Source organism: Protopterus annectens, chromosome 1.part0, assembly GCF_019279795.1.
Source record: "Protopterus annectens isolate FY-2018-M chromosome 1.part0, PAN1.0, whole genome shotgun sequence".
NCBI lineage: Eukaryota > Metazoa > Chordata > Ceratodontiformes > Protopteridae > Protopterus > Protopterus annectens.
This window is the reverse complement of record NC_056725.1, coordinates 417,373,386-417,400,387: the sequence shown is the minus strand read 5'-3', so window position 1 is coordinate 417,400,387 and position 27,002 is coordinate 417,373,386. Positions and strand designations below refer to the sequence as shown.

General features: G+C 42.9%; 1 protein-coding gene across 2 annotated transcripts in view; it reads right to left on the bottom strand.

The window, feature by feature from the left end:
• CUL9 (cullin 9) overlaps nucleotides 1-27,002 on the bottom strand; it is a 2,881,018-nt gene that overhangs the window by 671,755 nt on the left and 2,182,261 nt on the right. For both annotated transcript variants that reach the window (XM_044060287.1, XM_044060293.1), the window contains exon 29: nucleotides 1,831-2,015. In XM_044060287.1, coding sequence (XP_043916222.1) covers nucleotides 1,831-2,015 — 185 coding nt within the window. The remainder of the gene's footprint in view (nucleotides 1-1,830; nucleotides 2,016-27,002) is intronic.

The following is a 27,002-nucleotide window of genomic DNA, read 5'->3' as shown; positions in this document are numbered from 1 at the left end:
TGCACCTGCAGAAACAAAGGTTGCCAGCAAGGAAGGCAGTATGCTTTTCTTTACCTGAAATGACGTTAAAAAACAAAATAAATCTTTAAAACTATCTGCAATTTTTCCCAATTAAAACTTGTGATGAGAAGCATTTCTGACTAAAATCACTTTATTTTTAGCTAGAGGTTTTGATAACACTTTTATTAGACATCAGAAGCAGCATTCACTGGAACACAAACAAATACATTCGAGTGCTTTTGATAAGGGCTTCATGACTAAAGTGTTCCTTAATAAAATCTTAAATTTTAGCTACAATGCAAGCTACTTTTTTGTCTGCAATTTAGTTTTCTTCATTTTATGAGTTTCAGACATAATAAAATATCAAAAAGCATGCATACCAGCATTACAAAAACAGAAGAAAACAGTTCACTATCTGTGTCTCATCACAAACCAGCAGCATCACTGAGGGACACTTTTTGACTAAAAGCTCTAACAGCAATGGTTTCTTTTATTAAGACAATGAATCATTTGCAAAGCCTGGTTCATTAACAGTAAGTGATTTGTACTTCACCCAAGGTGGAACAGTTTGTTTTCACTTAACACTGGTAATTACATTTGTTTATGGTTGCCTTTGGTACTGATCTACCTGCATTCCATGTCTTTCTCTTTCTGGTTGTGCTTTTTTTCCAAGTTTGTTTCGTTGTCTGTATAATTTAAATTAAGCCCTTTGTATCCACTTACTGAAGGTACATTTTTTATCCAAGATTAAAAAAGCACGCCAATGAAATGATTATTCTGAATTTGCTACTTCAACATTTCTCTCCATCATCATCTCATAGCTGTACCAAAACTATCATGCTACTTAGTCAATCATTTTCAGATAGATTACAGATGTGAATTTTTAATACCTAGTAAGAGGTATTTGGGCAAATATTCTGACTCACTGGAGGAAAACAGAATACAATTTGGAGATGGTCACCTTTAGCCTTGGTTTGAAAGTAAAAATGGAGACCTCCCCACTTGAGTCTAAATGACGGATAACAAAACCTGGACACATGAATGACATCTTAGCAGGCCTATTAAAGATGACAAGGAATTGTGGTGTTCATCTGCCTACTGTTACAGATACCTGAAGTCAGCTGGTATGGCCCATGACACAGCTTATACTCAAAAAAGTTATTAGTGCTGGAGAGACACGAACAATGGAATTAATATCTGTCATTTTGTCTCTATATTCAGCAAATTGCTACGTAATTACCTGTGCTCTCTTAAGAAATTGAATAACAGACTTCCACAACAGAGGACATTTCCTCTTCAATCATTGCTCCAGAAAGATCAATGTGATCTCTTGTTGGGTAGGCACCTCCTTTTCTGAGAGAAGATAACTTTGCAGTACATAAAGTGGCAGTAACAGGAAAGGTCATGACTGGAGGTGTTGGCTGTTAACCAATACAATGTAGACAGAGCTGTTAACTCTCTAAACCTATTCTAAGAGTGTGGCATGCAACAGTATGTCAAAAAAGATGCATGTGCATTCCAAGTCACCTGAGACAGCCAATCTGTCTCAACTTCATTCTTAAGTCTGGATAGACATCACTCTATCAATACTCAATGGGGATGGAGCATTTGCCATGAACTCGTCTAACCAAACCTCCGAGGCAAAGACAACATTCTTCCAATACCTGACCAATGTTTATGTTGGTCCACTGAATGAAGAGTTCATTATGAACTTAGGTCAAAGTCAGAGAATGATGCACTTGACAATGCATCATCCACAAAATACAGACACACAAAAAATAGAAACTATGCATGTAAATGCTAAAGGCTTACAAAGAGAAGAATCCATACCCTGAAGACAAGATTGTCAATGTGTAGCTCTCCTTCAGCTTTCATGATCTGAATAATAAGACAGCGGATAACATTTCTTTTCCTCTCCAAGACACTTGCTGCATCTTCTTCAACATTACGGTATGTTTGCTTTGGCAGCAGGTGGCCTGCAGGTACACTTGGCATTGCACTATTTAGAATGAGCACTAGAAGAAGAACGAATAAATTACTTTGTATTGGTCCACATCAATCACAGCCAATTGCAGATATGCATATTTAATTCTTTATGTTACAGTTAACGCACAAAATAGTTTTACTTGATATAATTTGAAGTATTAAACTGCAGACCTGCAGGTCTGGTATATTGGGAGTGGGGTGGGTATTCTATCACTCAGGACTGCCCAAATGAAGAGCAGTGTACAAGATTCACAATGTGGAATGCGTTTGATGATAGCTACCTTCAATGCAGCAGTCCTTCAATACTGACTGCATAGATACCAGATACATGTTACTAATCACAATATTCAATGGGCTTACAGCCTGACTGGAAGGTTACCTGACTGGCAGACTACTTTGATGACAGCTGCCTTCAATGCAGAATTTTTTAATGGTTACTACAGAACTACCTGACATATGGTGCAATCACAAACACAACAGTAGTAGTAGGTAGGTGACAAATGAAGGAAGGGGATTAGGAGGTAGCAGTGAAATATTTGTAGTACTAACTCTGAAAAACCTCAGAGCCCCAGTAGAAAGCTTCTTAACTAGAAGATATGCTAATGAACCCTATGTGAACTGAATTGTGTAACCTCAAGATAGTGTGACAAATTTAGTTTTATCTTAACCTTGCTGTACAACCAATTTTTCAGCTAAGATCATAACATTTTGCACTGACCAGATTTAAGACAAGAATACAAGTACTAATAAATAAAGCAGAATTTTTCAAGTTGGTAAGAAAATTGCAGTTGGTTACTTATGAGTCTGATACCAGGTGTGACCTGGTTAATGAGGAAGCTAATATATCTTTAAGTGAAGATGATGAAATGGACTTTTTTTCTTGTGATTCTTCTTTTGATGTTGATGAAAATGTTAATGCATACTGTACTTTAAATACAGATAAGGTTACTTGTACTAGAGCTTTCATCCCCCTTTCTGTAATCAGGTTATAACACAGTTCTCAAAGATGCTAAATTTTGCACTGGAAAATATTATGAAAGATTTCTCTCCTGAAAAGAAAAATGTGTTATATAATATGAGTAAAAGTGAATGGCAATCTTTATTAAGACTATATAAGAGGTTAGATGTTGTTATAAAACCCTCAGATAAGGGTAGAAAAATCATTGTGAAGCATTATAAGCAGTATTTGAAAATGTGCATGGATCACCTGTCCGATGATCAAGTATATAGGGTAGTTAATGTTGATGCTTTTCATCAAACTGTAGTGAATTTTAAAGAATTAGTAACCAAAGGTTTGAGAGTGGGTTATTTTACAAAGCAGGATGTTCAACATAAATTCAGCATTGAGGGCAGCTCTATGGCTAAGTTTTACTGCTTGCCGAAAATTCATAAAAATGTAAGCCCCCCCAGGTAGACCTATAGTGGCAACACAGAATTATTTTCTCCATAACATGGGAATTTTTCTACATTCATATCTTTTGAAGTACGTAGTTAAATTAGATTCTTATATTAAGGATACCTTTCACTTTTGGATAAATTGAAGGAAATAAAATGTGACAAGGACTATTATTGGATAGTTTTGTTTGTGTCTTTCGGCTTTTCCCGGTTAGGGGTCGCCACAGCGGAACTCTAATGATTGGTAGTTGATTTTTACATGCCGAGTTACCAGCTCTGACGCACATCTTTCAACGAAGGTACACCCATTCACGCATGTCTCCAGGCAGAAGACGCTCTAGCTGAGAATCGAACCGGACAGCGTCTTACTGTGAGGCAACAACGCTACCGCAGCACCACCACCGTAGATGTTAAAAGTCTATATACAAAAAACACTCATGAGTTGGGAATGGAAGCCCTTAAGTTTTTCTTGGGTGATAGTCCTGTTAGTAGTTATGTGATGGAATTAATTTATTTTTGTTTGACAAATAATTTTTTTGAGTTTAATAACTTTATTTACCATCAACAACAAGGTACTGCCATGAGTGTGTCTTTCACACCCATGTATGCTAACCTGTTTATGAGCCTTTTTGAGACAATTTCTGTACAGACTTAGTTTTTTAATAAGTTTGTTGTCTTGTATTGTAGATATAAAGATGATTTAATTTTTTTATGCAAGGGTGGTGCAGATATACCCCACCTATTTATTAATAATTTACATGTTAATCGGTTTTAGGTAAAATTTGATGGTTTACAGATGGGAAAAATCACATAATTATTTAGATGTTAGATTGGATATTAGGGATGACATTATAACAACCAGTATATATAGAAAAGGTACTGGGGACTGTAACATTTTAGATAGTAAGACTGGTCATCCCCCACATACTATGGAAGCTCTATCGTACAATGAACTCTTAAGGGTGAGCAGATTATGCAATGATGAAGTTACTTTAGAGAGAGAAATTTTAAATACCTGTGCCAGTTTTAGACAGAGAGGGTATGATGAAAGGATTATTTTGAATTCTCTACATAAATTAGTAGAATTCTACTTAGCCTGTAATGGGCCCTTACTTAAAAGGAAAACTGAAAACAGGGAGGTTAATGTATTATATGGTGGTAGAAAGGTTTATTTTGTGACTATTTACAATATTTTGAGTCACAAAATTATTGATGTTATTAAATATTATTGGCCCTATTTGATTAACACGGATGGTGTAAAAATTTTATATAGAGCTCCATGTATTTCATTTAAAAGAAGTAGGAATATCAAAGATATGTTGGTGCACAATAGTCATACAACCAGGAGAAGAGTTGAATATTCATTCTACTGTGCGTGGCACCTTCCCTTGTGGAAGGTGTTCAGTTGGTCCTAACATTAAGTGCTTTGAAAAAATTAATGGTGCTAGAGTTTGTTCTACTTCTGTATGTATATACATGTACGACCAAGTCAGTAATATATGCATTATCTTGCCGCTGCAATTTCTTTTACATAGGGGAAACAAAAAAGTATTCAAGTTACAGCTCCAGGAGCATGTTAGAGATATAAAAAATAATAATGCTATAAGTCCTATAGCTTCACATTTTTATGCTTGCCATAACAAGAGATTTTTTGTTATTGAAAGTTTGTATTTTGGAACAAATTTTAGAGACTGATGAGGGGATTGTAAAAAAGAAACTGTTGTACAAGGAATATTTGTATATTTTAAAGTTTAACACACTTTCTCCAGTGGGTCTGAACAATGAATGTAACTGGAGGGTGTTTCTATAAAAGTTTTTTTTTTAAATGATTCATTAATTATAATATCTAATTAATTATATTTGATTTTGTGTGTGTGTGTGTGTATATGTATATGTATATATATATATATATATATATATATATATATATATATATATATATATACACACACACACACACACATATATATATATATATATATATATATATATACACACACACACACACACACACACACACACACACATACACACACACATATATATGGGTGTTATGTGATGATTATTTTGCAACTCCATGAAGGCTGGTTTAAGCTGAGGCGCTAGAGAGTGAGTTTTATTAAATTTGTCTAATACAAGACTCATGGTATTCCTTTGCTGGCTTGGTAGTTTGGTGTTACTTCTTGTTCTATCGTGGTTTGGTGGTAAGAATACAACAGTGGTCTGAAATCACTTTCACAATGCAGTAGTCAAGGAAGAACTGAGGTAATCACATAGTTACAGTTAATGCCTCACTGTCAGTAACACACAACTTTGCTGATATCACAGACTCTTGTTTGAAAGCTGTCTCAAAGACAAATGGCAAACAGTGTTAAAGGTCTCTTCTAAATCAACCATCTAATTACAGAACCAGTCTAAAAATGTAAAAGATATGTACTTACCAGGACAATACATTTTGAGAGATAATCCTCCACTACAGCAACAGGATCACTTCACTACAAGCGCCCATGGTATACAAGGACCACTCTATGAAGAAAAGTGGTTCCTTAATTCCTTAGTTTCCTTAAACAGATTAATTCTGATTAGTTGCAAGACCTGCAACCTACAGAAGAGAAGGAGAAAAAACCTACAGAAGTGGATTTAAGATGAGAGGCAACATTTCATGGAGGCAATAGTGAGACTGTATGAAAAGGATGCCTATCTGAGCAACTCCGTGCCTGGTGGATGTTTAATAAAGTTTATTTTTCATAAAACCTGGGGGTTTGTACGATCAAAACCATGAGGAAGTTGCATCTGAATTGAATTGCATAGTAAACCAACCTTTTTGGAACTTCTGAATCATCAAAATGAAAGGAAAAGATCAACAAAATTCTGCAGCATATGGAAGAGGTGAATATGGAGCTCATGGCCTTGACACTTAAGGCTGTAGAATTTAGTGAATAATAATAACAATAAAGTAACAAACGTTTAATTGCAAGCTGCAAAATTTCACTGTGTAGAAACTACAGTGAAGTACCAGGAAAATGAAATCAAAAAGTTAAATGTGTGCATACAAACATTAGAAAAACAGCATGATTTAGAGTGCAGAACATGCAGAGAAAATTTCAGTCACTGGGCTAAGGGAAGGGCTGGTGGGAAAAGAAGCAGTGTGATATGTAGAACAGTGGCTATGGCAAGTAACTGAAGGAACTGACTAGCTGAATGCATTAATAAGACACAGCACACAAGGATGGTAGATTGCCTGGAAATGTTGAAAGACCACTTAATTGTAAAATGCCCAAAAGTACAGGGTGAAAGAATGGATTATAAAGACTGCAGCTTTCAGAAAGGGCTTTGAGATGGGTGGCTGTAGAGCTACATTAGCAGTTTCTGAAAGTACAGTTGTGTACACTTACCATAAATGTAGATGTTCGAGTGCATTCACGGTTGCAGTCATTACATTTGGGTTATCTGCTTGCAGGTAGCCCTCAATCGGCCTGATTAACAAAGTCTTGGGTCCTGCGTCGGTTGCTGTCCCTTCTTCCATGACATCAAAGGTATAAAACATGCAGCTGACGCCATTACATCAGTTTTTTTTTTTTGCCCCAGATGTCAGGTGCCCCCCTAATGGGAAGCAATTAAATATAAAAATACAATGACAAACCTCCAACAATAAAGCAGGGACCCAAGACTTTGTTAATCAGGCCAACTGAGGGCAACCTGCCAGCAGATTACCCAAATGTAATGACTGCAACAGTGAAACACGAAGAACATCCAGGACTGCAACAGTGAATACACTTGAACATCTACATTTATGGTAAGTGTACACAACTGTACTATGTTCTTCGTGTTTCACTGTTGCAGTCATTACATTTGGGTAGATTCCCCAAAGCTATGGTTGGGAGGAGGAATTTAAATAGCATTAGGACCAGCTATAAGGCCCTGCAAGACTGCATTGGCAAAGCCAGCTCTGGTTTTAGAGAAAATTGGCAAATGATAATGCTTGGTGAAAGCATGTACAGAACTCCAGGTAGCAACTTCTAGGATGTCCCTGGTACGGACACCTCTGAGAAAGGCTGTAGAGGTAGATGCAGTCCTGGTGGAGTGACGTCTGATCCCCTGGGGGATAGGTTTTCCATGGTGCTTACAGCAGAAATTAATGCAATGGCCTATCCATTTAGAAATGGCTTGCTTTGAAATAGCCCTCCCCTCTGCCCCAGCAGCAAATTCCACCAGCAGTTGTTCAGACTTCCTTTGAGGTTTAGTCCTGTCCAAGTAGAACCCAAGTTGCCTGTGCACATCTAATGAATGCAATATCCATTCCCCTTTGTTCTGTGGATTGGGAAAGAAGGTTGGCAAATGAATGGACTGTTTAAGAGCCACACTGGATACCACCTTGGCCATGAAGGATGGATTGGTTCTGAGGGACACCCTGTCCGCATGAAAGATGGTGAAAGGCTCCACTGCCATAATTCAGATATCCTTCTAGCTGAAGTAATTGCTAAAAGGAAAGCTGTTTTCCAAGAAAGAAATTTTAAGTCCACAGTAGCAGCTGGCTCGAAAGGAGGTAGAGTGAGTTTCTCCCAAACAAAGTTAAGGTCCCAGGCAGGGGTTGGAGCTCTCCTGGGTGGTCTCAAATTTTTGGCCCCAGTGAGGAACTGCTTGAGCAGTGGATGAGAGAAGAGGGAAGGTTCTGTGTTATAATGAGCTGAAATGGCTGAGGCGTGGATTTTAATGGAGGAAAAAGACAGGCCCTTGTGAAGCATCTCAGTTAAGCATTGTAAAATCTGAGGTAAATTGGGTGCTGCTGTACTCATCCCTTGAGATTGGTTCCAGGCACAGAACCTTTCCATTTTTCAGCATAAGATTTTCTAGTACTAGGCCTCCTTGCCACTAAAATGATATCCATCACAAGTTTACTGAGGGATGGTAAAGGAGAGATTAGGTAATTAGCCAGGCTGCAAGGTTCAGTGTTAGAAGCTGAGGGTGCAGAATCTGGTTCTCCTACTAGGACAACAAGGAAAGGAGTCTGAGGCAGGTGCCATGGGGATAAAAGTGACACACTGTGCAGGAGGGGTTACCAGTGTTGGTGTGGCCAGTCTGGAGCAATCAAAATCACCCTTGTTTTGTCCTGTTTGATTTTTAGTAGTACTTTGGAGAGCACAGGCAGAGGGGGGAAGGCATAGACTGATAGGTTTTTCCAGCTGAAGGACAGAACATCCACTTTCCAGGCTTGTTTGTGGGGAGTCCTTGTGCAAAATTTATCCAATTGGTAGTTCTGGGGAGAGGTAAATAGGTCTATATCTGGGCTCCCCCATTTGCTTGTCAACATGTTGAAAATCTTTGGTTCCAGTTTCCAATTGTGTGGGTCCATGAGGTTTCTGCTTAGTCTGTCTGCCAGTGTATTTAATTTTCCTGGCAGGAATTGAGCTTGTAGGTGCACTTGGTAGCTCAAGGCTGTGTTCCACAATGCCATGGCTAGTCTGCAGAGGGGTAAGAATGTGTACCCCCTGCTTGTTTATGTACCACATAACAGTGGTGTTGTCTGTCTTTACCATTAGTTGTCCTGGAAGAATGTGGTCCTTGAAGGCTGTCAGAGCATTCTGTACAGCTAACATTTCTTTTTGATTGATATGCAGGTGCATTTGACTTGGGTTCCATTTGCCCTGAATGCACTTTCCTGCCAGGTGAGCCCCCCCATGCATAGTCTAATGTGTCTTTTGTTAGGGGTCTGGGCGGCAGGGGGTGGTGTGAAAGGTAGTCCCTTGTTTTGGTGGCAGGCCTCTGCCCACCAAAGGAACTCTAGGTGTAGGCAAGGTATGATAAGAATCATTGCTTCTAGATCCTGGGAATGTTGACACCATAGGCTTTTTAGATACCACTGTAGTTTCCTCAAAAGCAGTCTTGCATATGGAATTAGAAGAATGCAGGAGGCCATGAACACCAAGGCTTGCAGTATTTGTCTTGCAGATAGCAGGGTTTTTGTGGCCACTTGTTTGAAGTAGGTTGTCAAATGAATTGGTTTCTCTGGCGTGAGGAAAGCCATCTGGGAAGTTGTATTCAAGCTTGCTCCCAGGAATATAATTTGTTGACAGGGTACCAGATGAGATTTCTTTTCGTTTATGGTGTACCCCAGACAGGTTAGAACCCTTTGTACAAAGGCCAGATGATTCAAAAGTATGTCCTGGCTTTCTGCCTGAATTAGACAATCGTCCAGGTATGGGTATATTTGACTATTTCGTTGCCTGCAGAATGCAATAACTGGCGCTAGCCACTTTGTGAATACCCTGGGCGCAGTAGATAAGCCAAAGGACAGTGCAGAGAAAGTACAGTTGTGTACCTACCATAAATGTAGATGCTCGAGTGTATTCACTGTTGCAGTCATTACAATTGGGTTATCCTGCTGGCAGGCTATCTGCAGTCAGCCTGAGTTCCAAAGTCTAGGTCCGGCGTCAGTTGCTGTCGCCTCCTCCCTGACGTCAGTGCGCCAGGGGTATAAAAGATGCAGCCGACGTCATTTTCTTCAGTTTTTCTTGCCCCAGATGTCAGGTGCCCCTAAAATGGTACGCTAAACTATGCCAAAAAGCATTCATACAGAAAAAACAACAAAGTCCCAGCAAAGAAAAGGGGGATGGTGGGAGGGTAACCTGGACTGCAACAGTGAATACACTCGAACATCTACATTTATGGTAGGTACACAACTGTACTATGTTCATCGTGTTTCACTGTTGCAGTCATTACAATTGGGTTGAATCCCAAAGCTAAGGTTGGGCGGCTGGTGCTAAATAGGATTAGGAGAGGCTATCAGGCCCTGCAGAACTGCAGTGGCAAAGCCTGCCCTGGATTTAGAGTAGAGAGGAAAGTGATAGTGCCTTGTAAAAGTATGCACTGAACTCCAAGTTGCAGCCTCCAAGATGTCTTTGGTTGGTACTCCTCTGAGGAAGGCTGCTGAAGTGGCTGCTACTCTGGTCGAATGTGGCCTAATACCCTTAGGCACTGATTTGCCATGCTGTGAATAGCAGAAACGAATGCAGTGGCCTATCCATTTTGAAATAGTCTGTTTTGAGATGGGCTTTCCTTGTGATCCTGCAGCATATGCCACTAGAAGTTGTTCAGTCTTTCTGAAAGCTTTGGTTCTGTCCAAGTAGAAGAGCAGCTGCCTGTGACTGTCCAAAAAATGCAGAAGTCTCTCACCCTTATTCTGTGAGTTTGGGTAAAAGGCAAATGAATTGTTTGGTTAAGGGCCACACTGGACACTACCTTAGGCATAAATGTAGGGTTTGTCCTCAGTGAAACCCTGTCATGACGGAAAATGATAAAAACGTTCCACAGCCATGAGTGCCTCTAACTCTAATACTCGTCTATCGGAGGTTATTGCTAGGAGCAGAGCTGTTTTCCAGGATAAGAATTTTATATCAGCTGCAGAGGCTGGCTCAAACAGAGGCAGTGTGAGTTTTTCCAAGACATAGTTGAGGTTCCATGCAGGTATTGGGGCTCTCCTTGGAGGTCATATGTTTTTGGCCCCTCTGAGGTACTGCCTTAGTAATGGATGTGAAAAAATAGGTGGTTCTGTATTGTAATGAGCTGAAATGGCAGAGGCATGAATTTTAATAGATGAAAATGAAAGGCCTTCATCCAGCATCTCAGTTAAGTATTGCAAAATCTGAGGAATATTTGGAACAGTCGTGTCAATACCTTGTGCCTTGTTCCAAGCACAGAATCTCTTCCATTTTTCTGCATAACATTTTCTGGTGCTAGGCCTCCTGGCCTCCAAAATAACATCCATCACTGCTTTAGAGAGAGGCGTGTCTTGAATATCTACAGTATCCCCCATGCTGCCAGGTTTAAGGTCCTGAGTTGGCTGTGCAGTATCTGACTGTCTTGTTGGGTCAATAAGTGAGGAATTTGAGGTAATGTCCATACTGGGCATTGAGACAAGCTCTTTAGGATTGAGTACCAGTGCTGGCGGGGCCAGTCTGGGGCAATCAGTATAATTTTTGGCTTCTCTTGTCTGACCTTGAGGAGTAACTTGGGGAGGAGAGGCAGAGGAGGAAAGGCATATACTGTTAGGTTTTTCCAGCTGAAAGATAGAGCATCCACTTTCCATGCTTGCTTGTGATAAATCCTTGTGCAGAATGTCTGTATTTGGCAGTTGTGAGGGGAGGCAAATAGGTCTATGTCCAGGCATCCCCAGTTCTTTGTCATTATGCTGAATACTTGTGGATCCAATTTCCACTCGTGGGGATCCATTAGGTTTCTGCTTAGCTCGTCTGCCAGAGTATTTATCCTTCCTGACAGGAATTGTGCTTGCAGATGTACTTGGTAAGTCAATGCTGTGTCCCACAAGTTCATGGCTAGTCTGCAGAGGGGGTAGGAATGCGTCCCCCCCCTGCTTGTTTATGTACCACATGACTGTAGTATTGTCCATCTTTATCAGTAGTTGTCCTGGATGAAGTAGATCCTTGAAGGCTGTCAGGGCATTCTGTACAGCTAGCATCTCTTTTTGATTGATATGTAGATGCATTTGACTTCTGGACCATGTGCCCTGAATACATCTTCCTGCCGTATGGGCCCCCCCAGGCATAATCTGATGCATCTGTTGTCAATGTCTGCCTGACTGTGGGTATGGGGAATGGGCTGTCCCATGTTGAGGTGACAGGCTTTTGCCCACCATCGAAACTCCTGTTGCAGGCAGGGAATGAGGGTAATTATTGTTTCCAGGCTGTTGCAATGTTGAGTCCAAACACTTTTTAGATACCATTGACGTTTCCTCATATGCAGTCTTGCATATGGAATTAGTAGAATGCAGGATGCCATGAAGCCCAAAGCCTGCAGAATCGTTCTTGCAGATAACTGGATCTTTGTTGCCAACATTTTGAAATAAGTAGTCAGTTGTCTGTGTTTGTCTGGCGTGAGATAAGCCATCTGGGCAGTTGTATTTAAGCTTGCACCCAGGAATATTATCTCGAGAGGATACGAGTTTTGATTTATTTTCGTTTACTGTGTACCCTAGACCGGTTAGTAACCTTTGTACAAACGCCAGATGATGTAGTAGTGTCCTTGATCTCTGCTTGGATAAGGCAGTCGTCCAAGTAAGGATATATTTGTATTCCTCTTTGTCTGCAAAATGCAATCACTGATGCCAGGCATTTTGTGAAGACCCTGGGCGCAGTAGATAAGCCAAAGGGCAGTGCAGAGAATTGGTAGTGCATTGAGTCAGCTATAAATCTGAGGTATCTTCTGCATGATTGCCTGGGACATGCAGGTATGCCTCTTTTAAGTCTAAAGTCACAAGCCAAGCCTTCTTGCCCAGCATGGGCAGAAGCTGCTGCAGAGTTAACATTGTGAATTTTGGAATATCCAGGAATGTGTTTAGGATAGACAGGTCCAGTATTGGTCTCCAAGCTTTGTCCTTTCTGGGTACCAAGAATAGCCTTGAGTAAAATCCTTGTCCCTGCTCTTGCTGTGACACTTCTTGAATGGCTCTCATGTCCATGAGGGATGAAACTTGCTTTTGTGCCTCTGCCCATTGATTGCGTGGTAGGTCTGGCATACCGTTTGGCCTTGGCAGGGTGTGAAAGTGGAACTTGTAACCTTGAGATACGATGTTTAAGACCCATTTGTCCTGGGTGATCATGTGCCAATTTTGTGAAAACAGTGCTAGTTTTCCCCCCAAAGGAGCTGCCAGAAGATAAGTGCTTGGTGTTGGCAGGGGAAAGTCACTGAGACTGTTTCCTGCATGGCTGTGATTTCTCCTCTCCACTTTTGGAGGTAGAAGCACCCCATTGCTGAGGCCTGTATGAGCCTTGGGACTGTGGTCTGCCTCTGGGGCATCTGTATCTGCCTCTTTGTGGCCTGACACTGGAAAGGACCAATTCTTTGTAGGCCAGTTCCTGCTAAATCTGGGAGGCTGTACCTGTAAGAAATCCTTCGCTGTTTGCATAGATTTAGCTTTGTCCTCCATTTTCTTCAACACTTCTTCTGCTTTAACACCAAACAAGGTATCATGTTGTAATGGAGGATCTAATAGTTTTGCTTTAACATGATCAGGCAGATTCTGTTCTTTTAACCAAGCATGCCTCCTGATGACAGAACCTGTAACTGCGGCCCTGCAGGAGGCCTCTAGAGAATCAAAACCACATTGCAAAGTATGCTTTCCCACTTGTTCAGCTGCATGCAATAAATCCTGCATTTCTTTGTTTTCTGCACATTCTGAATTAGTCAACATTTTCTGTTTAAGCAGTGACATAAGATATTGCTGATATTTAAGCATATGAAACTGACAATTTAAAGCTCTTACAGCCAAGGTAGCAGAAGTATGAATCTTTTTCCCCCATCTGTCCAGGGTCCTTGAATCGCTATCAAAGGGGATAGGGTTTTTTGCAGTGGAAGCCTTGACCCCCTTGGGACCCTGTGAAATAGTTTCTGGGTCAGCAGCAGGGTTTTTGTAATGAAATTTATGTGAATCCGGTACCCTGTAGTATCTGTCTGGCTTAACAGGAGCTGGTGGTAGAGAGTCAGGAGATAGGCCGGACTCTGTAAAAACATTGTCTACAATGTCTAAAACAAGAGGAATAGCAAGGGGCCTGTGCTGGGGTAATAAAAGGAAGTCTCTGAGCCTTTTCTTGGATTCTGAGTAATCTTGGCTCTCCCAATGGAAATGCTCCCTCATAGTGTGCAGGGTCTCCCCAAAAGAATAATCCTCAGGAGGAGAGGCTGAAGGGATAGATTCTTCAGCATCAGAATCCTCATAGGGAGGAAGGGAATATTCATGTTCAGAGGAAATGGAAACCTGATCTGAAGACTCATATTCTATCTCTTGCCTAGGCCTCTTATCAGGAGGGGGATGGGAACCCCTGATCAAAGTAATTGGGTCTTCAGCCATTTTAAGCATCTGTTTTTTAGGCATGGAGGCCTGTCCAGGAGAATGCTGTACTTGTTTCTTTGCCTTTGAAGTTGAAGTTGGCTTTACATATAACTGTGTAGGCCTGAAAACACCCTCAAAAGCAGATGCCTGCTCAGCGCCTCCGGACCCATCTGAGGGAATAGTTTCTGAGTGTCCAATACCTTGAGTTTCCAGCGGTCTAGTTGGCTCCACGTGGGAGTCGTAAGTGGCCTGTGGCTCTGAGGTAACGGGTGTCAGGGGTTGCGAAAGCACCTCACTGAGAACCGGCGACAGGCCTAGCGGAAGCCTCGTCGTCGGTTTTGGACCTCGGATGCCTGTCCTTTTCTTTTTCTTTGCGCTTTTTATAAACTCCTGTAGTCGGCTGTTCCGACGGCATTATATAATTGAATCTTCGGCCAAAGTAATGAAATGCAAAATCGTACCGACGCTTAATACTGCGTTGGTTAAATCTAGCACAAAACCGACAACTAGCAACGTTGTGGTCAGGGCCTAAACAAGGAATACAGTGAGAATGAAAATCCTTATGTGGTATTTGCTTCCCACAAGAAATGCAATTATTAACTTTTTCTGACATCGGTCTGGAGCAAGAAAAAAGTTTCCCCAACGGGGTACTTGGCTTTAATGAAGACTTCGGATCTGAAATTCGAATTTGAAAATCTCAGGAGTCGGCCGACCGGCACTTGCGAATTGCTTTTGCTTCGGGCACCACACGACAAGAAAGACTGAAGAAAATGGCATCGGCTGCATCTTTTATACCCCTGGCGCACTGACGTCAGGAAGGAGGCGACAGCAACCAACGCCGGACCTAGACTTTGGAACTCGGGCCAACTGCAGGTAGCCTGCCAGCAGGATAACCCAATTGTAATGACTGCAACAGTGAAACACGATGAACATCTGGTAGTGGGTGTAGCCTGGTTTGAAGCGAAGGTATCTTCCGCAAGATTCCCTCATTGGGATGTGCAGGTATGCTTCTTTTAAATCTAGTGTTGCCAACCAGGTGTCTGCCTAGCATAGGAAGTAACTGAAGAGTCAGCATCTTGAATTTTGGAACTCCAAAAAGGTGTTTAGAGGAGACAGGTCCAGGATAGGATGCCATGAATTGTCTTTTTTGAGTATCAGGAAAAGTCTCGAGTAGAAATATTGTCCCTTTTCCTTTTCTGGTAACAACTGAACAGCCTCCATGCTTAAAAGAGAAAGCACTTGTTTTTGTGCCTCTGCCCACTGGTTTGGGGGTAGGTCCGGCCACCCGTTTGGTGTTGGCAACGTGTGGAAGTGAAATCTGTATCCCTGGGACACTATATTTAAAGCCCATTTGTCCTGGGTAATGAGCTCCCAGTTCTTTGCATGAAGAGCAATCTTTCCCCCCAAAGGGGCAGTGAGTTGATAAGTGCTTGGAAATTTTAAAAGGAAGTCATTGAGACAGTTTACCATAGGGGGGGAGTTTATTACTCCCAGATTTGGAAGTGTGTGTGCCCTGGGACTGAAACTTGGGGTTCCTGCTAGGTCTGGGTTTGGCTTGAGAAGACCTGGAAGGGGCTGGAAAGGACCAATTTTTAGAGGTCCAATGCCTACTAAATCTAGGAGGATGAACTTGTAAGAAATCTTTAACAGTCTGCATAGATTTAGCTTTATCTTCCATCTTTTTAAGAACTTCCTCAGCCTTGTTGCCAAACAGGCGGTCCTGATTTAAGGGAGCATCCAACAATTTAGCTTTAACATGATCAGGTAAAGATTGCTCCTTAAGCCAAGCATGCCTTCTGAGCACAGACTCAGTAACAGCAGCCCTGCAAGAGGCCTCTAATGAATCAAAACCACATTGCAAAGTATGTTTTCCAACCTGTTCAGCAGAATGCATTAAATCCTGTAATTCTTTACTTTCCACACAATCAGGAATCAACATAATTTTCTGTGTAAGCAATCCAATAACATGTTGCTGATACTTTAACATATGAAACTGACAGTTTAAAGCCCTAATGGCCAAGGTTGCAGAAGTGTAAATCTTCTTATCCCCATCTACCCAGCGCCCTGGAGTCTCTATCAGAAGGGGTAGAATTTTTAGCAGTAGAAGCCTTAACGCCCTTGGGTCCCTGAGAAATCGTGTCTGGATCTGCAATAGGATTTTTAAAAAGGAACTTGTGTGACTCAGGGACCCTGTAGTATCTGTCAGGTTTTCTGGGAGCAGGAGGCAAGGAATCAGGGGCCAAACTAGATTCCGAAAAAGCATCAACAATGTCTAGTACAGGAGGGATAGCTAAAGGCCTATGCTGAGGCAGGAGTAAGAAATCCCTGAGCCTCTTTTTTGAATCAGAAAAATCCTGGCTTTTCCAGTGGAAATGCTCTCTTAGAGTATGCAAGGTTTCACCAAAAGAAAAATCCTCTGGACAGGAAGCAGAGGGAATAGAGTCCTCTGCATCCAAATCCTCATAAGTAGATAAGGGCAAATCCAGATAATCAGAAGAATCAGAAAAAAACAGAATCCTGGTCAGAAGATTCATAAACTTCAGTCCTAGGCCTCTTAGAAGGGGGGGGGGACTGACTACCCCTGATTAGAGTTATTAGATCTTCAGCCATTCTTATTTGCTTTTTTGGCATAGAGGCCTGAGCACGTGGCCTGGGCGTCGTTTTTTTAGGCATGGTTCGAGATTTAGGCCTAAGTGAAGAAGGAGGCGTCAGTTTAATATGAAAGTCCATAGGCCTGAATACACCCTCAGAAGCCGGTGCCTGCACAGCGGCTCCAGACCCATCCAAGGCAGACACATCTGCGGGTTCCATAGTTGAAGCATCTCGCGGCATCCGAATGGGTCTCAGTAGAGGCCTGCGAATTACAAGTAGCAAGTATCAGGGGCTGCGAAAGCACCTCACTGAGTACCGGCAAACTGGCGACTGGCTTAGGAGACGCGTCGTCGGCAGTTTTGGACCTCGGCGACCTGTCTCTGTCTTTATCTTTGCGTTTTTTCGGAATCCCGGTAGTCGGATGGCTAACTGACAACATTTCTGGATAATTAAACCGAAATATTTAGAGGCGAAAATATACCGACAACGGATAGTGCACTGATTAAATAAAGCACAAAACTGACAGCAAGGTACGTTGTGGTCAGGGCCTAGGCAAGGAATACAGAACGAATGAAAATCTTTATGAGGTATTTCTTTTCCACAAGTAATGCAATTATTAACTTTTACTGACATCGGTAAGGAGTAAGAAAAAGTTTCCGCAACAGGGTACTTAGCTTTAGTTGAAGACTTCGGTTCTGAAACTTGAAAATGAAAATTTCAGGAGTCGGCCGACCGGCACTTGCGAACTGCTTCTGCTTTGGGCACCGCACGGCAAGAAAGACTGATGTAATGGCATCGGCTGCATGTTTTATACCCCTGATGACCTGACGCCATGGAAGAAGGGACAGCAACCGACGCAGGACCCAAGACTTTGTTAATCAGGCCGACTGAGGGCTACCTGCAAGCAGATAACCCAAATGCAATGACTGCAACAGTGAAACATGAAGAACATCCACAGATTTATTTAAAACAAAAAAAGAAGTTAAGTTCTTACCATAACATTCCATCTGTGTTTTTGATCTTCATTCATTCTTGACAAAAGGGACTCTGTTCTGATCCTCGGAACCGGCTCAGACGTTACACAGCTCATGCCAGCCAAAAAAAAAAAAACTCTTGAGCTAAGACTCTACCCACAATGCCCCTCTCTCTATTATCTCAGATCAAGTTTGCAGCCAAATACTGAAAGACAACAGAAACCATGTCTAAGGTGAAACCTAGAAGCTCCCAGAACTAATGTCCGAACCTTCAGAAGTCCATAAGAGGGGGCAGGAGGGTGGGGATGCCAACAATGAATGAAGATCAATAACACAGACGGAAAGTTATGGTAAGAACATAACTTCTTTATTTGATGCTGTCAATCTTCATTCATTCGTGACAAATGGGACACAGTCCCCAGCTACATTACGTCCTGGGTGGCCCTATGGAAGGATATTCCTGAACACCATAGAGCTGAAAGATGTTCTTCCCCTGGAGACCACATTCAATTTGTAATTAGTGATAAAGGTATGGGGAGTAGCCCATGTTGCAGCTGCACATTTTTCTTCCATGGATGCCTTAGAATGGAAAACAGCTGAAGTGGATACAGATCTGGTGGAATGCGGCGCAGGCAACATTTGGTTATTATGACTGTAAATGAAAGTAAAACAATACCTAAGCCATTTTGATAAGGTAACTTTCGAGACAGGTTTACCCAAAGTTGAACCTGAAAAGGACAGAAACAACTGATCCGATTTTCTAGACTGGTTCGGTCAAGATAGAAATGTAACTGTCTGAGAACATCTAGTAAATGCAAGCAATATTCACCTTTATTTGAAAAACTGGGAAAGAAGATGGGCAAATCAACAGTCTGATTAAAATTAGATTCTGAGACCGGGTCTATATCAGAACATTGAAAGTTCATACTTTCGAATGTTCTTACATCGACCCCTATTCAGCAAACGCTGAAAAAGTACAGTTTTGTACCTACCATAAATGTAGATGTCCGAACTGGATAGCATCTGCAGTCATAACAAATGGGTTGTCCTGTCGTCAGGCAGCCCTTCGGTCGGCCGGATTCCAAAGTCTGGGTCCGGCTTCGGCTGATGTCGCACTTCACCCGACGTCATCTCTGCTGGTCTTTGGGTATAAAGGCATCAGCCGACGCCATTTTCCTCAGTGTTTCTTGCCCCAGATGCCAGTTGCCCTCTTGGAAGGCTAAATTTTGGATAAATGCCAATGTTTCCAAAAAGGTAGAAGGCAAACACAAAAAATAAGCATGTATGTGCATATATACAAACAAATACACCATAAGAGACTCCCCCCCCCAGCTAGCTATTAGGAGGGTAAGTACCCTAGGAGTACCACAGAGGGGAAGGAGGGAGGGTAATCCTGACTGCAGATGCTATCCAGTTCGGACATCTACATTTATGGTAGGTACAAAACTGTACTATGTCCTTCATGGATGCATCTGCAGTCATAACAAATGGGTAGAATACCATAGCCAAACTAGGGGAGGAGGAATAAAAATTATGGTGTAGTTAGGATCCCTTGCAGTACAGCAGTGGCAAACCCTGCTCGGGATCTAGAGTATAGAGGTAAATTATAATGCTTGGCAAATGTATGCACGGAGGTCCAAGTAGCCGCCTCAATAATGTCCTTGGTTGCCACTCCTCGTAAGAAAGCTGTGGTAGTGGCTGTAGCCCTTGTAGAATGAGGTCTTATGTTCTGTGGAATTGGTTTTCCATGGTAGGAGTAACAGAATCTTATGCAATTTCCTATCCATTTGGAGATTGTCTGTTTGGAAATTGCTTTTCCTTCCCTTCCTGTTGCATAGGCTACAAAAGCTGGTCAGTTTTTCTGTTACTTTTGGTTCTGTCCAGGTAGTAGCGTAACTGTCTATGTACATCCAAGGTATGCAGCATTCTTTCACTCTGTTTTGTGGATTGGGAAAAAAGGTAGGTAGGTGGATTGCCTGGTTTAAAGACACTCTGGATACCACCTTAGGCATAAATGTAGGATTAGTTCTCATGGACACCCTATCTTGATGGAAGATTAGGAAGGGTTGCACTGCCATTAAGGCCTGTAGTTCCGAAACCCTCCTTGCTGAGGTAATAGCCAGTAGGAAAGCAGTTTTCCATGACAGGTGTTGTAGATCTGCTGTTGCTGCTGGTTCAAGCGGAGGGAGTGTCAACTTTTCTAGCACAAAGTTCAAGTCCCATGCTGGTAATGGTGGTTTCCTAGGAGGTTTTACATTCTTGATCCCTCTGAGGAACTGCCTGAGTAGAGGATGTGAGAAGACAGGTGGATCAAAGCTGTATTCTGCTGAAATAGCTGATGCATGTATCTTGATGGAGGAATAGGACAGGCCTGTATGTAGAAGCTCTGCCAAGTACTCCAGAATGTTAGCAATATCTATGTTCGACACATCTTTTCCTCTTTCAGTACTCCAAATGACAAACCTTTTCCATTTTCCTGCATAGTTCCTTCTTGTTGAAGGTCTGCGGGCTTCAAGGATAATGTCTTTAACCCTTTGGGAAAGGTCTGGGTTAGTTGCTGCTATGTGATGTTCCAGGCAGTCAGTTGCAAGGTTTTTAGGTTTGGATGCATGATGTTGTAGTTGTTCTGAGTTAACATCAAAGGCATCAGGGGTATTGACCACATTTTCTCCCGAGACATGCTCCTCAGCAATGGGTACCAGTGTTGTCTTGGCCAGTTCGGAGCTATCAGGATTATCCTTGGACATTCCTCTTTGATTTTCAGTAGTACCTTGTGCATCAAGGGAAGAGGTGGAAATGCATATGCTGTCAGGTCTTTCCAGCTGAAGGATAGAGAGTCCATCTTCCATGCAAGTGGGTGGAATGTCCTTGTGCAGAATTTTTTGAGCTGGTGATTGAGTGGGGAAGCGAAGAGATCTATTTGTGGCATTCCCCATTTCTTTGTGATGGCCTTGAAGATGTCCGGGTGTAGCATCCATTCGTGAGCATCCGAGGTGGTTCTGCTTAAAATGTCTGCTAGGGTGTTCTCTTTTCCCGGTACAAATATTGCCTGTAACTGGATGTTGTAGCTGAGAGCCAGATTCCAAAGGTCCAAAGTCATTCTGCATAGGGGGTATGAATGAGTGCCTCCCTGTTTGTTGATGTACCACATGACTGTGGTGTTGTCTGTCCTTATCATCAAATGGCCTTCTTTGAGGAATGGTCTGAATTTTTGGATTGCCAGTTTTACTGCCAGCATTTCTTTTGGTTTATGTGCAGGTGCAGCTGGTCCTGAGTCCACAATCCTTGTATGCATTTGTCCAGCATGTGTGCCCCATCCTAGGTCTGAGGCGTCCGTTGTGATGGTTTGGCTTGCTCGAAAGTTGTGGAAGGGTAAGCCTGGGTTTGACTGGCATGCTTGAGCCCACCATAGGAACTCCTGTTTTAGGCATGGGATTAGTGGTATTTCTGTTTCTAAGCTGTGCCTGTGTTGAGACCATAAATTCTTTAGGTACCACTGTAGCTTTCTCATATGCAGTCTGGCATGTGGGACCAAGATTATGCATGATGCCATGAAGCCCAAGGCCTGCAGAACTTTTCTTGCTGTTAGTTTTTCTGCTTTGTTAATGCCAAGAAGTAAAGAGGGAGCTCTTTTGTTTTTCTGCAGTTAGGAATTCCATTTGTTTTACTGTGTCCAATTCTGTGCCCAAGAATGTTCTTGTTTGGGATGGTATCAGCCTTGACTTTTGTAAATTGACTGTGTATCCCAGGGCTTGTAGCAAGTAAATGACCCTTTGTAAATCTGTTGTCAGCTTGCTTTTGTTGTCCGCTTGTAACAGGCAGTCGTCCAGGTATGGATAAATTTGGATTCCCTGTACTCTGCAGTGAGCGATTACTGATGCCAGGCATTTTGTGAATACTCTGGGCGCAGTAGATAAGCCAAAGGGCAATGCTGAGAATTGATAATGCTCTGATCCTGCAAGAAATCTGAGGTATCTTCTGCAATTTGGTCGAATGGGAACGTGCAGGTATGCCTCCTTGAGATCTAGAGTTACCAGCCAACACTCCTTGCCCAGCATGGGAAGAAGTTGCTGTAGAGTCAGCATTTTGAATTTTGGGACAATGGTGTATGTGTTTAAGATGGACAGGTCGAGAATAGGTCTCCAGCTTTTCTCTTTTCTTGGCACTAGGAAGAGTCTGGAGTAGAATCCTTTGCCCTGTTCTGTTATTGGTACTCTTTCCACAGCTCTCATCTTTGTTAATTCCGCTATCTGCTGCAGAGCTTCTATTTTTGATTTGGAGGCAGGTTTGGCATCCCTCTTTTACTGGTAAGGTGTGGAAGTGGAACCGTAGCCTTGGTCTATGGTTTGCAAAATCCACTTGTCTTTTGTGATATAGTGCCAATTTTTCGAAAATAAGGCTAACTTTCAGCCTAATGGTGCTGCTATTTGCTCCCTGGTAGGCGGAGTCAGAGCCAAGTCACTGTGACTGTCCTGTTGCAGTGGCAGTGGTTGTGTCTGTGCCTCGGTTATTGCCTTGCCACTGTCGTCCTCTGTAGGCACCTCCTCTGGATTGATTTCTGCCTCTAGAGCGTCTATTCCTGCCCCTTTGGGATCTTGTGGAGTCAGGAAAGGACCAATTTTTGGCAGGCCAGTTCCTGCTAAACCTTGGGGGCTGAACCTGTAAGAAATCTTTAACTGTTTGTACAGATTTTGCCTTTTCTTCCATTTTCTTCATTACCTGCTGGGCAGGTTCCCCAAATAGACTGGCCTTATCCATAGGAGCATCTAATAGCTTTGCTTTAACATGATCCGGTAAGACCTGTTCTTTCAACCATGCATGCCCTTTTATCACTGTGCCAGTCATGGCTGATCTAAATGAAGCCTCCAGTGCATCATAGCCACATTTTAAGGAATGGTTACTAACCTGTTGGATGTTATTCACCATTTCTAATACATATTTCTTATCTAAAGATTCATCAGAGGACAGCTTTTTAATTAACTGATCAAGCATAAACTCTTGGTATTGGATCATGTGAAACTGACAGTTTAAAGCTCTAGCTGAGAGAGTAGCAGAGGTGTAGACTTTTTTCCCCCATCTCTCTAATGACCTGGATTCCCTTTCAGAGGGAATAGGGTTTTTTGCTGTGGTCGAGGCTACTGTCTTAGGCCCCTGGGATATAGTTTCGGGGTCTGCAAGTGGGGCCTTGTATAGGTGGTGATGAGTGTCTGGCACCCTGTAAAATCTATCTGGTTTGGCAGGGGCTGGAGGTAAAGAATCAGGTGCAGTGCAGACATCATTAAATGCATCGTCCACAACAGGCAGAACAGGAGGTATAGCTAAGGGCCTATGTTGTGGTAAGTGCAGAAAAGTCCTAAGCCTTTTTCTTGAATCTGAGAAATCTTGTCCCTGCCATTGGAATTGTTCTCTCATGGCATGTAAGGTTTCCCCAAAGGAAAATTCCTCTGGTGGAGAGGCAGCTGGAATGGATTCTTCAGCATCGGAATCTTCATAAGTGGAAAAAGTAGCCTCTGGCTGGTCTGTAATGTCTGAGTCATCCGCAGAATCATCAGAAGACACTGGCTTGGGGGGCTCTGCTCTAGGTCTCTTTTCTGGGGGCTGAGAGGCCCTGTCTGGGTGAGATTGGGATCCCCTAATTAAGGATATTAAATCTTCTGACAGAGTAAGCATTTGTGAACTTGAAGTGGGCCTGTGTGAGGGGGGTTTAACAGGCACTGATTTAGCAGATTTGGCTGCTTTAGCCCTGGCAAAGGCCTTAATAGATATGGCTGCAGGAGGCCTAGCAGCACCACGTGCTGGGGTAGAGACATCCAAAGGGATGGTGTCTGATAAATCACTAGGAACCACAGTTGTAGGCAAAATTTCTGCGGCCGATTCAGGTAAGGTAGCAGGAGCCTCAGTAGTAGTCATGGATTCGGCTGAATATTGACCAGTTTTCTCGGTTTCGGCCGAAACTGAGACACTCGCGGCTTGCTTAACCGTGGTTTCGGCCGAAACCGCAGACCGCGAGTGTCGGTCTTTTTCTTTGCGTTTTTTAACAATTTGGGTAGTCGGAGGATCCGACGGCATAATGTACGCAAAATCTGAGCCGAAAAACTGTTCAGCAAACTCCGACCGACGCTTAAGCGTGCGTCGGTTGAAGGAAGCACAGGCCGAACAGGCTGCTACGTCGTGGTCTGGGCCTAAGCAAGGCAGACAGTAAGAGTGGAAATCTTTATGAGGTATTTGTTTCCCACAAGTTAAACAGTTATTGACTTTTTCTGACATCGGCTGAGGCAAGAAAGAGTCCCCAACGGGGTACTTAGCTTTTAGAAGTCTTCGAAGTAGTATTCGGTAGTAGTAATCTCTGGATCTGACCGACCGGCACTTGCGAACAGCTTCTGCTTCGGGTGCCACGCGGCAAGAAAGACTGAGGAAAATGGCGTCGGCTGATGCCTTTATACCCGAAGACCAGCAGAGATGACGTCGGGTGAAGTGCGACATCAGCCGAAGCCGGACCCAGACTTTGGAATCCGGCCGACCGAAGGGCTGCCTGACGACAGGACAACCCATTTGTTATGACTGCAGATGCATCCATGAAGGACATCAGCAAAATGACAGATAACTGAATTTTTTCCTAGGGGAAAGAATTCGGCTGTCCGTTTCTGTCGCTTCGCTATTTTCAGCACTGTGGTGGAAAGTTACGGGTTGGGTTCAGGTAAGTGTGCGATTGGGCATGGGTTAGATGAGTTAGGGTGGGAGGGAGGTATGTGTGCAATTGTGTGGATGTGAGGTTAGGTGAGTTAGGGTGGGAGGGAGGTATGTGTGCAATTGTGTGGATGTGAGGGTTAGGGTGAGTTAGGGTTAGGGCGCGGGTGAGGTCAGTGTGTGATAGTGACGGACCTTAGGGTTAGGGCTTGGGTTAATGTAAGTGGATAGTTAGTGGTGTTTGTACAGTTTAGTGTAGGGTTAGCTGTAAGATTTTGGGTGTACATGTGTGGATTGCCCTTTGTTTGGTGTGCTTGTGTTGTGTGTATGTGTTTTGGAACTAGGGAAAAAATTTGCTGTTCTGAATGTTCGATGTTGTCAGCGTTCGCTGATTAGTGGTTGATGTAAGAACATTCGAAAATGTGAAATTTCGGTGTTTTGATATAGACCCTCTGAGACCACCTTAGGTAGAAAGGAAGGGCTGGTTCTAAATGAAACTCTATCCCTATGAAAAATCATATAAGGATGCTTCACACACAATGCCTGCAACTCAAACTCTCCTGGCAGAAGTGATGGCCACCAGAAAAAGAGTTTTCCTAGCTGCTGGCTCAAAGGGCTGCAGAACTAAAGATTGTAACACTAGGGTCAAATCCCACGGAGCTATGGGATCCTTAAAAGGTGGCTTTAGATGCAAGGCGCCTTTAAGAAAAACTTTGCATAAATGGTGGGAAATTAAAGTATGATCATCAAACCCACTGTGGAAATTGGAAATGGCTGCTAATTGGACCTTTATGTTGGAAGAGGAAGCTCCTTGATTAAAAAGTGAAGCCAGAAATTCCAAGACCTTGTCAACAGGTGCTGAAAAAGGATCTAAATTATTTGTACGCACCCAAAATGAAAATTTTTCCATTTGCTAAGATGGTGTTTCCTGGTGGACAGTTTATGAGAAGCCAGAAGGATTTTTTGTACTGAGAAGGGTAATCTGTTCTGCCTGGCAATTAGTGGAATTGGAGATACCAAGCTGTCAGCCTGAGACTGTGAAGGTTGAGCTGCACCAATCCCTGCGGGTGAGACAGCAGGTCAGGAACTGGGTCCAGAATCCAAGGATGGTGAATTAGGTGAGGCCAAAGGAAGGGGAACCAGACTTGATGGGGCCAATAGGGTGCAATGAGAATCACTTTGCATCTCAACCTTTGGGCTTTCTTCAAAAACAGGAGAATGAGAGGGAATGGGGAAAAGCCATAAAGTAGTCCCGGGGACCAATCGAGGAGGAGTGCATTTTCTTGGGGACTTCCCTGGGGGGGGGGGGATTAAGGCAAAATAGCTGCTGCCATTGTTGTTTATTGGGGAGGCAAAGAGGTCACAGCAAGGCTGGCTCCAATGACGAAAAATTTTCACTACTTTGGGACTGAGAGACCATTCATGAGGCAGTAGGATGTATCTGCTCAGTTTGTCTGCTATCAGTGAGCTTCGCGGGATATGCATTGCAATCAGAAAGCAGTTGGAAGAGATCACCCACTGCCATATCCTGAGAGTTTCCCGGCATAGGGGATAAGATCTGGTTCTGCCTTGTTTGTTGATGTACCAGACTACTGACATGTCTGATTGAACTGCAACCATCCTTGAAGGAAAGACAGACAAAGTCTTGCAACCATCCCTGAAGGAAAGTCAGACTGAAAGGCTTGCAACACTAGAAGCACTGCCCTCAATTGCAGGACACTGATATGCTGGTTGGCCTCTTGTGGGGACCAAGTGCCTTGAAAAGGAAGTTATGTACTCACCATAGCCTTCCATCTGAGTAGTTGTACTTAATTTGTCTTCAACCTGTGGGTTACGGACCTGACTCGGCCGCATATCGAGCATCTGATCCAAGCTCAAAGCTCCTCTCCTTACCCATAATGCCCCTGTCTCCTTCCTTCCTTCAGATCGAGTTTGCTGTCCAACCCATAAATCATACTCGACTCAACCAGACCTCGCCACTACTGTCAACCCAAAAGAGACCTGAGCCAAGCATGACAAAGGACATCCCTAAGGTGTCCACATATCTTTGCCCAACCCATTCTAACAAGGTTAGGGGAAGGAGGGAGGATGGTTGAAGACAAATGAAGTACAGCTACTCAGATGGAACGTTATGGTACATAATTTCTTTATCTGAAGTAGTTAACTTCATTTGATTTTCATCCTGTGGGACAGAGTACCCAGCTACCAAACACGTGGGTGGCCCTCATGGAAGGATATTTCGGAGCACGACAGAGCCAAAGGATGCCCTGTTCTTGGATACAATATCCACTTTATAATGTGAAATGAAGGTACAAGAAGAGGACCAAGTAGCTGCAAAACAGATATCATCCAACGACACTTGAGACCAAAAGGCCGCTGAAGTAGCCATAGATCTGGTTGAATGTGCTTTTACCTGACCTGGCGGAGAAATTCCCCTGACAGAATATGCCCGAATAATACATTGGGATATCCAGCAGGCAATACTGACTTTGGAAACTGGTTTCCCTAAAAAGGGTTTTCAG